The 12,507-nt window shown below is 37.9% G+C and overlaps 1 protein-coding gene across 6 annotated transcripts in view; it reads right to left on the minus strand.

The window, feature by feature from the left end:
- Positions 1-6,298: 6,298 nt before the first annotated feature.
- Positions 6,299-12,507, minus strand: part of DAB1 (DAB adaptor protein 1) — a 282,989-nt gene continuing 276,780 nt past the window's right edge. For 3 of the 6 annotated variants that reach the window (XM_024756248.1, XM_024756251.1, XM_024756246.1), the window contains one exon: positions 9,611-9,687. Coding sequence is in view for 2 of the 6 variants with exons in the window: in XM_024756249.1 (XP_024612017.1) it covers positions 9,643-9,687 (45 nt within the window). In the remaining 4 variants the exon portion in view is untranslated. Of the gene's footprint in view, positions 9,688-12,507 lie in introns of all 6 variants that reach the window. The other 3 variants (XM_024756252.1, XM_024756247.1, XM_024756249.1) reach the window with 2 other exon arrangements.

Consider the following 12,507-nt stretch of genomic DNA (forward strand, 5'->3'; position numbering starts at 1 on the left):
TAATCTGATAGGAAAACACAATCTTGATGAATTTCTTGGGTTAGAAAAATTTATTCAGTTAAAGAAATACTTTTCAGCCCTTAACAATATTGGAAACATAAGGTATGTAGCAACATAAAATTTCAAAAAGTACAATCAAGTTTAGGTGAGAAGTTTGTTTTCTCCCTCTTGAGGCCCCCCTCTCTAGGGTTACTCACTGCAGGGTTAGTATGCGTCTCATATCGCTCCATGAAAACAAGGACTTTACTTCCCCAGCATATAGAACAATGCCTGGCACATAGCAGGCACTCAATAGATACTTATTAAATGAGTGAGCAGTTTCATGAATATCATCTTAAGAATTTTCTATGGATCTATAAACACCTACATACATATTTTTTATACTATTAATAGAAATGGGAACTTACCAAACCCACTCTTCTTATATGTCTTTGACACTGTTTCATATAAGATTTAGAATCATTTCATTTTTTAAAAACGCTGCATCATACTGTAATTTAGTTAATGTGCTCCCTATTGATAAAACATTTTGCTGTTTTCTACTTCTAGCTCTTACTTATGGGCCCTTTGCATTTCTTCTTTGGGAATTGTTTGTTCATATTTATTTATTTTTCTATAAACTTTTTCTGTAAGCTTTTAGGAGCTTTCTGTGTATTCAGGATAATAAAGCTTTGTTTATAATGTATGCTGTAAATAGTTTTCTAATTTTTCCATGGCCTTTTAATGTTGTTTATGGCATTTTTTACATAAATTTTTATGAAGTTAAATCTCTCCATATTTTTATAAGTATATATATCTTTGCATTTGGTGTTAGAAGAATTATGAGGGTCTTTTCTACCTCTATATGAATATTCATTAATTTTTTCTCATATACTTTGATGTCTACATATGATACATTTGATATTTAATTTATATGGATTAAATTAACTATATGGTGTGAAGAGTCTAACTTTTACTAACAGTGCTTATTTTCCTATTTCCATTTATTGAATAGTCTTTATCCCCACTGATCTGAATACTTTCAATTATCCATTAATCAATTAGACACTCATTTCTTGAGCTAACTTCTGTAGCTTACTTATATTGTTTCGCTGATCATGTTATTCTTTGTCCTATACCAGTAACTTTAAATTATTTTAGCTTTATGTTTTGAGATCTATAGTACATTTATCCTCATTACATTTTCTTGAATATTCTCACATGCTGTTCTCTTCAGATATGCTTTAGAATATTATTGAATATGAATATGTTGTTGAAGATACAGAATTGAGATTATGATTGAAATTGCACCGTTGTAAGTTGATTTGGGAGAACTGACATTTTTATAATCTTGAAACTTCCTCCCTGAATTTGTTCAGTTACTTTGTGCCTTTTGACAAGGTTTTGTAATTGGAAAAAATATCTAGATCTTACATATTCAGTATTAAATTTATTCTTGGGTATTTTATTCTTGTTATTATTAATGAAATCTATCTTCCCATTAAGTGTTCTAAAAAGTTATCTATAGTAATATAGAAAATATTGATTTTTATATATTTATTTTAAAACGAATCACCTTAATTCTTTCATTAGTTTTTACAGCTTCTGGTAGATATTTCCTATTAGAAAATATTATCTGCAAACATTGATCATTTTCTCATTTTACATTAAATACCTGATTTTTCTTATATCCGTGCATTGCACTGTCTTAAATTTCAGACTGTTATATGATAAAGGTAATGGCTCACAGCCTCCATCTGATTTTAATGGGGATGCCCTCAAGTTTCACTGCTATGTTTCCTATTGGTTGGAGATTAATGTTCTTCATCATGTGAAGGAAATTCTCTAATTCTAGTTTCCAGTGTTTTTCTTGAAGAAGATAATGAATTTTATCAGATGTCCTTCCGGCATCCACTAAGATGAGACAGTCTCTCTTGACCTATTAATCGCATTCCAAGAATCAACTTTATTTGGTCATGGTTTACAGCTGTGTTTAATATGCTACTATTTAATTCAGGAATTTCTGATTAATCATTGGAAAGATTAGGCTATAACTGGTACAACTTTTTTGATGTTTTATTACTCTAGCTCTGAAATATAAATTGAGAAATTGGTTTTTCTGTGTTATTCAATAGCTTAAATAGTACATCATTTTCTCCCTTCATTTACAGCCACTCCAGGCACACCACGCTCATTGGCTGTGCCAGTTCTGCTAAAGCTTTTGCCTCTGCTGCCACTGCTTCATGATGAACTCCTACTCATTTCTTAAGACCCAACTCAATCATCAGTGCTCCCACCATTCCCATATCAGCTTGTGCCTTTCTTCCAGCACTAATCCTACTATAATTTATTCATCTATTAACCACTTCTCCCTACTAGAATCTGAACTTCTTGAAGTGGGAATAGTCATGTACACATCTTAAAAATATTTCTGAATCTCCACTGCTTATCACAGGACCTGGTACATAGCATGTGCTTAACAACTCTTTGTTACATGAATAAATCCATGATACATTTTTGCTTTAAAGTTTGCCAGTGAAAAAATTTCAGAGATATGTGTATACTTCTTTGCCTTTCTTTGACAATAAAATAGAGATAATAATCACTTATTGCCATTCTGCACACTTGGTAGAGTTACTGGGATAATAGATGTGAAAGGATAAAGTAAAAGAATTAAACACAAACATACACAATAGTTATCACTCTTTCTTTAGTATTAATAATAGGTAACGTGCATTGAGCACTTACTATGTTCCAGGTATGAAATTTTCAAATTTACGCCTCATAGCAGGCTTATGAGGAAGATATTATTGCCTCAGTTTTACATGTGAGTGAATTGAGTGTTACTGAGCTTAAGTGACTTGTCTGAGGTCAAACAACTGGAAAGTCGTGGAGCCAGAACCTATGGAGACTTCCTGATAAAATCAGGCGCATCCAGGGTGGTATGGCCGTAGACCATCAAGACTTTTCTGAATTCAGAGACAACATCTGGAAGCTACTTCTATACTGACTTGCCAGTAGAGACAGTGTGCTCCACTTTTGGAAGAAAAGAGACAAATGATGAGCAAAGGGTGAAGATCTGGTCAAATACTCGACTTCCCAGGTTCTGCCTAAGGTTAGCGCACAATAGGAAGAAAAAACTATCGAGTATCAACCTGCTCAACTTTTGCATCCCTTGTTTCTTTTCTGATGAAAGCGGACTAACCATCGACTAAGGTTTCCTTTACTTTTAGTTTATGATAGGATGTTGCTTCATTCTAAAAGAATAAACATGGACTGTGTGATCACTGACCACCTTTCTTTTATCTCCTCTGAAAGTCTGAAAGGGTACAAGACAGGTAAGAAGAAACAACTTCTGTTTAACAACTAAGTCCTAGATACGTGAGCTCATGGCCCTGAGCTATGGGTAACTGACTTCTATAATCTGAAATGAGACAGATTTCAAGGTGCCTTCCCAGTAGGCACGGTGCGGTTACTAAAAGTACAGTAGGAAGAAGGACAGCTTAGCATTTCATCGTTGACAAGGTGCCAGCCCTGATTGCTGCTTATTCCCCCTCCCCACATCCTTGCTCGTTCCCCACTCCAGGCTGTGACCCCAGCGTGAGTGACAGAAATGGCAAGAGGTTGTTCCGAAGATTAAAGACCCAAGTCACCAGAGGCTGCTGCTTCGCGAGAATATTTAGACAGTTTCCACTTGGCAGTCATTAATATTCTTCAGCAAACGAAGAACAGAAAAACCTGTTCAAAAAGGTTCCCTCTTCAGATCTCTGTATCTTGGATGATAAAATGAAGGCCAGGGTTTTTGTTTTGAAATTAAATATTTATTGGATCGGGTTAGAGTTATCACTGTTTTTGAGACTAAAACTGAATTTTTCTTTTGTTTCTGCAAAAATCTAGTCATTTTACTGAAGAATCCATTTCTGTACTGAACCAGTTGGGCAATGCCGGGTATGATTTTTCTAATAGACACTACTTGCACTGGAATACAGAAACACTCAAAGTATTTTATAGAGCGTGCATGAGCAATTTGACATCACAGAAACCCTGCAGACAGAAGCGACCATGGAAGAGAGGAAAGGGACTTGGAGGTCAGACCCTGGGAACGACGACAGCCTGTGGGTAAGCATCAGCTCTGTTCATTGATAGCTGTTTTGTAACATCTCTGAGTGTCAGTTTCCTAAGCTATAAAATGGGGAGCACATTTCCTTTCTTCTCAGGGCTTGTGTAAAACTTTGGAAATGACAGCTGGAAAATGAGTGACACATATAGATACAGAGCAGCACAAGAGTGGCAGCTATTATCCCTATTTTAACATAAATACTGAGAATCCGTCAGTAAATGGCTTGAAAGCCATTCACGTCTGTTTACTTTTTTTTTTTTTTTTTTTTTTTCAGGATAGATACAGAGCAGCACAAGAGTGGCAGCTATTATCCCTATTTTAACATAAATACTGAGAATCCCGCAGTAAATGGCTTGAAAGCCATTCACGTCTTTTTTCTTTTTTTTTTTTTTTTTATCTTTCAGGCACTGTTGCTAACAATTTCCTTGAATTTAAACATCTTTTAAAAGGTTTCAAAGCTTTGAAGGTTGATTTCAATGAAACCTGTTTTTATTCTAGGCGTTTTTCCTACTGTCATTCTGAGTAAAACAAAAACCATTTGCTGTCAAAACAACAAGGGTTTGCTCTGAAGCACAAAATGAAAGCAGGTATGTCTGCCTGATTTATTTTGGCATCCGCCTAGCAGTTCAATAGGACACCTTTTAATTTGTCACTTCTTTAAGATTCAGTTAGGTTGGAAAAGTAAATCACCAGTGCTTGTTTTCAGCTAAACTTGAACTACTTGGTCAAAAAGGTATATTTTTTTATCCCTCAGACACATACCATTTCAAAAGTGCCAGTTACAGAAGAAACTACAACAGTTGGCAACATACTTAAGATACTAAGATTTAATGTTTTTAAATTTTTACTTAAACTGGAGGAAGTTAGAAATTGAACTTATTTATCAAAGATCAACTAGAGGTCTGTGAAGAGGCATAGAAGGTCAGGCTTTTCAACAAGACCATGTAGAATTATTTAAAAGGGTGAATATCCAGCTTTTAAAAAAATTAAAATCAACTATGAGTAAAGAGACTCGAAATTTAAACTTTAACTCTACCATCTGCTAGCTGAAGAAGTTATTCGATCTCTCCAAGTCTCCGTTTCTTTACATATAAACTGGGGATAACGTCTACTGTTTAGAAGATTAAATGAGGCAATGGCCATACAGCATGGAGCATCTATCGGGCACATACTGGCTGCTCAACAAGTATGAGGCGCTATTATTCAGAAAGACTTCTGTAACATTTTCTAACAATTCCGACCAACAGTGAGCATTTCTTACTGTATGAAAGTTGTTTCTTCTATTTGGCCTAAATTTATTTTGCTGGAATCCATTCTCTCATTTTCTCAAAGTTGTTGGTAACATCTGTTTAATACTTTCTGTTTAAGGAGGCCAGATTGAGGGCATGTGTTTATACAACCATTAACATAACCATTCCTAAACAGAGGTGCTTTTTGGCATCTCAGTGACCTAATCATAATCTGTATGCTGGCTGATTACTGGATCAACCAACTGATTTAATAAGAGGAAATAAAAATGACACACACACACACACATACACGCATAAATACACACACGTGCTTTTCTTTTTCTGTTCTTCAATATAAGTCAAGGTCCAGCTTCAGACTTCTTTTCCTTTTATGTTTTTTGTGTGGAGTGTGTGGGGAATGTGAAGGAAGACCAATGCTTCCTTCTTTGAGTCCCTTAAAGCAGATGCTCTTTTTTTTTTTTTTTTTTTTAAGGCAGATGCTCTTGAAATGAACTATGGGGCAACTCTTTGAGAGTCTAGGTTAAGTTTGGTCTTCCAACCGTTTAGCAGGTTTTCTGTTTATTTTTTATTTTATTTTATTTTTAGTAGAAGACACAAATCCATAGGGTGAATCCTGGGGTCCTTCCCAACTTTGAAAGTCCCATATGCTAAATGTGGTCCAAACACTGCATCTATACGTGGTGTGCTTTTTCTGACAACATCCTCCTCATTCCACGCTGTGGCTGGTTTTCCAAGCGGAGCCAGTACCTGAATTGAACGGAAGACAAACTGATCTAACTCCTCAATGAAGCTCGCTTTTTCTGGCCCAGTGCCAGGAAAACAGAGTCCTTCACCTGGTCTGGTGGCAGCTTTGAGAGAAGCAATTTCCTCTTCCGATCCCTCACCTGAATATCTCGTAGAAGCTTGTGGAATAAAACCAGGCTAAACTGTTGTTCTCAAACATGTTTATTTGTAACAGTTTTACATGGAGTGTTACAGAAATTAATGGAAAATTTCTAAAAATTTTGCTGTTCTGTTGAATGCATTGTACATAAAGTTAAAAATAATGTGTCCATATATGTTAACAAACTGTCATCTGAGGTAAAGTTAAAGTAGGTCTAGAAATGTACTGCAACAGTCATTTTCTCTTTCTCATCTTTATTAAAAAAATATGTGTCAGAACGCAGAAATTGAAATGAACCAAACCCACAGAGTAAACATTTTTTTTTTTTTAAGAAGGTGCCCGGTACATTACATGATGGGGTTTCAGTAGACACTGGGATGAGTACGAATTATCAAAAAAGTCTTGCGGCATGTAAAGATCGGAGAGCTATGGGGAATGGGGACAGAATGACAGGTGGTGTTTCCCTGGTTTCAAAATTTAAAGTGACAAATTTCGTGCTAGTGAAGAATGAGGAATTAACAGTTGTACATGTGGATTTTCTACCAATCTGACCGGAACTGTGCAGACTCCCCCATGGCCTTTTGGTATTGGCACCTCAGCTCTTATTTGGAAATTTCACTGTATTCCTGGGATAGGATACGGTGGTTCTGAGTTCCCCAAACAGTGCTTATTAAACAGCAGAATTCTGCCAATGATAACATGGATGGCAGTTTAAAATCTTGACTTTATTCCGCTCACTTTAATGCATCACAGGGGCCATCTTCTTTAAGTTCAGAGCCAGTTACATTTTCAAGCACATTCAGTGAATGATGACAAGTCCACTGGGCTGTCACTTTCTTCTATGAAATGAGCTCCATACGGTGTACCTGAAATAGCAACATCAGCCAGAGTTCACTTTGAATGTGTCAGAAGCAACCCACGGAATCAGTGGAAGGGTGTGATACTGCAAGACAAACTCAAGACAGCCATATTGAGGGAGAAGATAGCACCACTGGTTTAGAATCAGAACCATGGACAACAGAGCGATTTAAGTCACTTCCCCATGGGAACTGCCTATCTCATCAAATCCTCAGAAAACACAGTTGAACTGGTCTCAGGACAGCTCTCATGGTTATCACACCTTTCCCATTTTCCCCTTCATGTGGAAGGATCAACTCATCAAAGGAATGCACATTCCTGAAGAAATCATGTCGACCAACATGTGACAGCTACAGAGGAAGGTAAATGGCCCTTTTCACGTTTCGGGTTCTTTAGACTTTGCACATTAGGGTGACGCTTACATCTATTCTGTAATGGACATTTTTCCAGTTCACTGGAAAACATTCAGATTCCAGTGACCGGATAGTGTAAAACTTGGGCTTCAAACAGTTAACAATCACCTTGACTTATCACTTTTTTTCTTGGTCACCAAGTATACCTTCTTCCAAACCATTTTAGTTTCTATTGATATGAAGAATCAAAGTACACAGGCCAATTGAAGTCATTCATATCAAGGTAAATCCTACTTTTCAAATTTTAAAACCAAGTAAGAATAATCACCCCCACCCCCAATCCAATTCATCACATGATTTTTTTTAAAGTTTTCTTCTTAGTGTTAAACCACTAAATTCAACATACTGTAACTGCATAGGAACATCAGGAAAACACATTTGACCTGTAGAACAATTCTCTGTAGGGCAAAAAATATATAGATTCTTTATGAAAATCATGTGCTAAACATACGAACCAAACACTGCACTTTTTGTCTCATAAATGTAAAAAAAGGAAGCTTAAACTCTTCTGTTTCACGTACAAACAGTCCAATGATGTCTACGGGGGTCGCTGGGAGTGGAGGAGTGGGAGGGAGTTTCAGAATCTGAAACTGGAGTTTCAGTTCACAGGCCTTCAGAGCGTGAACTGTCTCTTTCTTGTTTTAGGCAGAGGGCCGGTACGCTCGCGGAAAGGCTTAGATTATTAGCCGATGGAGTCACGTGCTCCTTTCCTGATCCCTAGCTGCTGATTGGACGACTGCTCCTGCCTGCTGCCCCTGAACTCCAGCTTCCTACCATACGCTCCAGAGTAACATCTGGAAAGTGAGCCCCATCCATCAAGTTTGTCACATCTTTCACTCAATCTGCTACCTTCTCTACAGTGTAATGGCATTATTAAAAAGCATTTTCATTAACATCTATATTTACAAAAAAAAACTGGCAATTTTTTTTCATTAGAACTCCTTAAAGCCATTTCCCTTAAATATTTAAAGAGTTTAATGGTAAGCTTTTTTTTGTTTCAAGTTATAAAATAAAAATCCCATTTGAATTTTCTGATGTAGAAAAAAGAGATAGAGATGAACCATTGTGACCACAGAATCAGTTTGTTACTCTGAATATTCATGTCACTATTGTTCCATTAGAAAGTCATTTTTTAAGATCTCAAACCACATTACCAGGATTGTACCATAATTATTTGGCAAATGACTTTTCTTTGAAAATGGCACGTGGAGAAGACACTGTCTGCATAGCATCACAGCAGCAAGATATCGGAAAAATAAAAAATCTCATTTTATTGGACTTAGAGTTTAGAGCTTCTGAGGAAATCAGATGCATTTTTTCATCTTTCTCATCAATGGGATTCGATGTCCTTTCCTACTCACAGAGTGAAGGTTAAACCGAAAGCTGTCTTTCTTCACCAGGATGCAGAAGAGCTAAAGGGTTGTTTTGGCAACATTCTTGATCAAAAAGAATCATCAACCACTCATCTGTCTTGTGATTTCAAGTGAATTCATTTCATATGAGGTTTTTTTTTTTTTTGCCCAGTTCGATTTCTTCACCAATATCTAAAAAAAGTCAAAAGCAATACAAAAATTTGTACACCCATTAATTTTCAAACATGACAAAGAAAGGAAAGGGGAAAAAAATGGCAGACCAGGCCTTGTGGAGTGATGTAAATACATCATCCTATTTGGAAAGGCATATGGATGATGATATTGTGGTGACAGAGACCTCTTACTTTTGCCTAAATGACGTCAGTGCCAACCCTGATGTAACTCTCTGAGGCCCGTCACTCCAAATTTGATGTCTTTACAGTGGCCAACCGGTAGAGAAATAAAAAGAGAACTATGGTTTCGCATACTGGGTCATCTTATACCCACGTGTTAAGAGAGCTTAGACTCTCTGTCAAGTAAGCATTCGCTTGATTTGTGATTTAATGTTGGGTATGATTTTTTATGCTTTTGTGTGTTTGTTTTTGTGCTGCCATAGATATCTGCCAGTGGTTGCCCAAAACTCTTAGTTCCCTCTTCCAAACGAGTTCCATTGGGCAATCGTGAATTTCTTCGTGGGATGAGGTGAGGTGAAAGAATACAAGAGAGCCTGTCGCGATGCTGATTTCCATGCCAGTCTTGAAGTGCCCGCCACAAGCCCGCATTGATGCTATTTCTTAGACTTGTTGATCTGTGCATAAAGAGGCTCCAGCTCCTATGGACAGAGGGACAAAGTGAGATCTGCTCTTTTCCGGATAGGATTTTCTGAGACAGCATGGGAAGGAGGGTTTGGGATTAGAACAGAAAGGTGACAGTTTATGATGAATGACCTTAGGTTATTTTGGGATTGTTCAGTCATGGTGCGTATCATTTTGGTATCTTTTTTACCCTTAAGAAGAACAACTCACCCAGTTTTGCCCCTGGTTTTCAAGCTGAGCCTGACTGCCTGTTAGGGAAATCGCAGGGTCTAGTAGACAGAGCTGGACCAGCTGTGTGATACGGACAAGATACTTACACTTTCTGAGCTTCAGTTTCCCCAACCACGAGATGGGAATAATACTGTTTATCCTACATGGTTCTTGAGAGAATTAGAGAGAATATATATAAAGCCTCTAGCACAGTACTCAGCAGGAACAGGTCTTCAGAACATGGTAACAATGACCATGAGTCAAGTGAACATTTTTCCAACACGGTTTTATGAAATCCACTTGAGGCTGCTGAAATTCCATCTCAAACCGCTCTCTGGTTTCTACAAGCAGTGATGACTGGGTGCATTTTAGAATAAGAGAAATGGCAATCGTGCCGTTAGCTCTTAGTTAAAAGCTTCTCGAACTTGTTTCGATCCACTCAGCTGTGTGACGTTTGGCGGGTCACTTGCCTGCACCCGTGGGGCTGTCCTAAGACATACACAAGGGTTTTCACCAACATATGACACAGCAAACCTCCAATCCAAATGTAGATGGGAAATGGTGCTTGGCCTTGTTGAAATCGCTTCAGACTTCAGCTCATGTTGAAATGGCCCAGGGTGCACTGGCCAAGCAGATCACGTCAATATTCTGGTCTTAGGCATGCATAGGCCCTTCTATTAAAGTTGGCCTTCCTGCTGTCACTCTTGGATATTTGTACCAGAATCAAAAGGACACAGTGACATCTTAATTCTGTCATATTTTATATATTAGCCTGCCTCTTGCCATGTGAGTAAAGATCCCTTTTAACTGCTTATTTTCCTGAAGCAACAGATTGAACTGGCATTCTATAGCTTCTCCTGTGTGTCTGGCGCCATGCTCAGATATTTTCAAGTACATTGTCTTTTGAAAACATCACAACAGCCTTGTAAGGCAGGTGATTTATCTCTTTTGCAAAGGAGAAACCAAGCACAGAGAAGTTAAGTAGTTTGTCTATGGTCACACAGCTAGTAAGTTTGGGACATGGGACCTAAAAGTAAGGTCCAGTGCTTTTTCTCATCTATTATAACAGCTGCCATTAAAAACAAAAACAAAAAACCTTCAATCTATGGTGTTGTAGAGTGTTTTGGAGTTTATAAAGCACCCTTATGTCTTATTTTATCTGCCTAACAGTCCTGGGAGTGGTTTATATTCTTTCCATCTTCATTTTGCAGATAAAAACTGAAAATCAAAGAGGTTGTGTGATCTCAAAGTCATTGTGCTGCCTGTCATGGATTTAATATATTGTACTACTTGCTTTTATTGTAAAGTGGGGATGGGTTAGAAGATAATTTTGTCCAGACCCATCATTTTACAGATGAGGAATGTAAAGCCCAATGAAGAGAGCTTTTGTTTCCCCAGAGTCACAAGGTTACTTAGTAACCATGCCGTAAATAGAATCCAGGACTCCTGAGATCAGGTAGGTACAGGATGTCTTCTTCTAGAACTCATCATCTCTGTATTCTTTCAGGAAGAAGGAGCTTCCTACCCTTTGAGGCACCCAATTCTGTAAAAGAACAGACTGTCAATTTGTCCCTCGATGCTTTCCACCCATGGGACTTCATACCGGCCTTGGAAACATAAAGAATAAGTGTAACACTTCTTCCAAATATCTGATGATAGAAAGTAGGAAAGCCCATTCTTCCAAGCCCTACTTGAGCTACCACTTTCCCATTCCACCTGCCATTTTACACGTGGACCCAGCACTGCAGGTGCACAATGAAGGTCTGCTGAATGAATGAATGTCTAGGATACACTTTCTACTTTTTTCACTGTTCTGATCCCTTTGTCCTAAACACACTCTCCCTTGACTTTATTCTCCCATAATTGAATCAAAAATCAAAATCTATAGCAAGATGATTTATTAAGCACCTAATCTATTCTCTGCCAACGTCTTGAAATGTTTCAAATACCTGTGGTAAGGCTAAACATGGAACTTTACTGTGTGTTTGTGTTCTGGGTGTGAGGTGGGTGGAGCAAAGCTAGAGTGGTTAAGTAGTGAAGTACCACTACTGGGAAACATTTCCTTTTGCCTCCGCTGGGCTACAAGGATGCATCTTCATCTTTCCTGGGTAGACTTTCTCCGCTCACTCTGCTTTTTGGATGCCCTAAGAAGTCTGGCTGCCTTGATCTCACCCTACATTTGCTTTATTCCAATTTTGGAAACTAATTTATTCAACTGAGAATGACACCTAAAAACAGAAGAAGACAGCAGGCTCAGACAGGGTAATTAATGCCACACTGCGTTAACTTTCTGCAGCTGAGATAAATATTCACGCATCTCCTGCTTGCCGGAATTTAGCTTCAAATACCCATCACAACAGTGGTAACGACTGCAGTCAACTCTCAATTATCCCCACTAAATGAAGGGGAGCAGTGGTGTGTAAAACCCCAAACAGCAGATAATCCCGAAGTCTGACACTCTGATGCATTATGCTTTTTGGCAATAGCTTTACCTTCCTTGTTACAGAATCTTAGGCTGTCAGAGCTGGAGGGGAGCTAAGAAATCATTTGATCCAGAAATTTCTGACCTGACTTCTGGCAAGGTCACCACAGGGTCTTTAAGCTATTTTCAACATTCCAAAAAGCCT

The sequence above is a fragment of the Neophocaena asiaeorientalis genome, unplaced genomic scaffold (assembly GCF_003031525.2).
Source record: "Neophocaena asiaeorientalis asiaeorientalis breed wild unplaced genomic scaffold, Neophocaena_asiaeorientalis_V1.1 scaffold205, whole genome shotgun sequence".
Classification (NCBI taxonomy): Eukaryota; Metazoa; Chordata; class Mammalia; order Artiodactyla; family Phocoenidae; genus Neophocaena; species Neophocaena asiaeorientalis.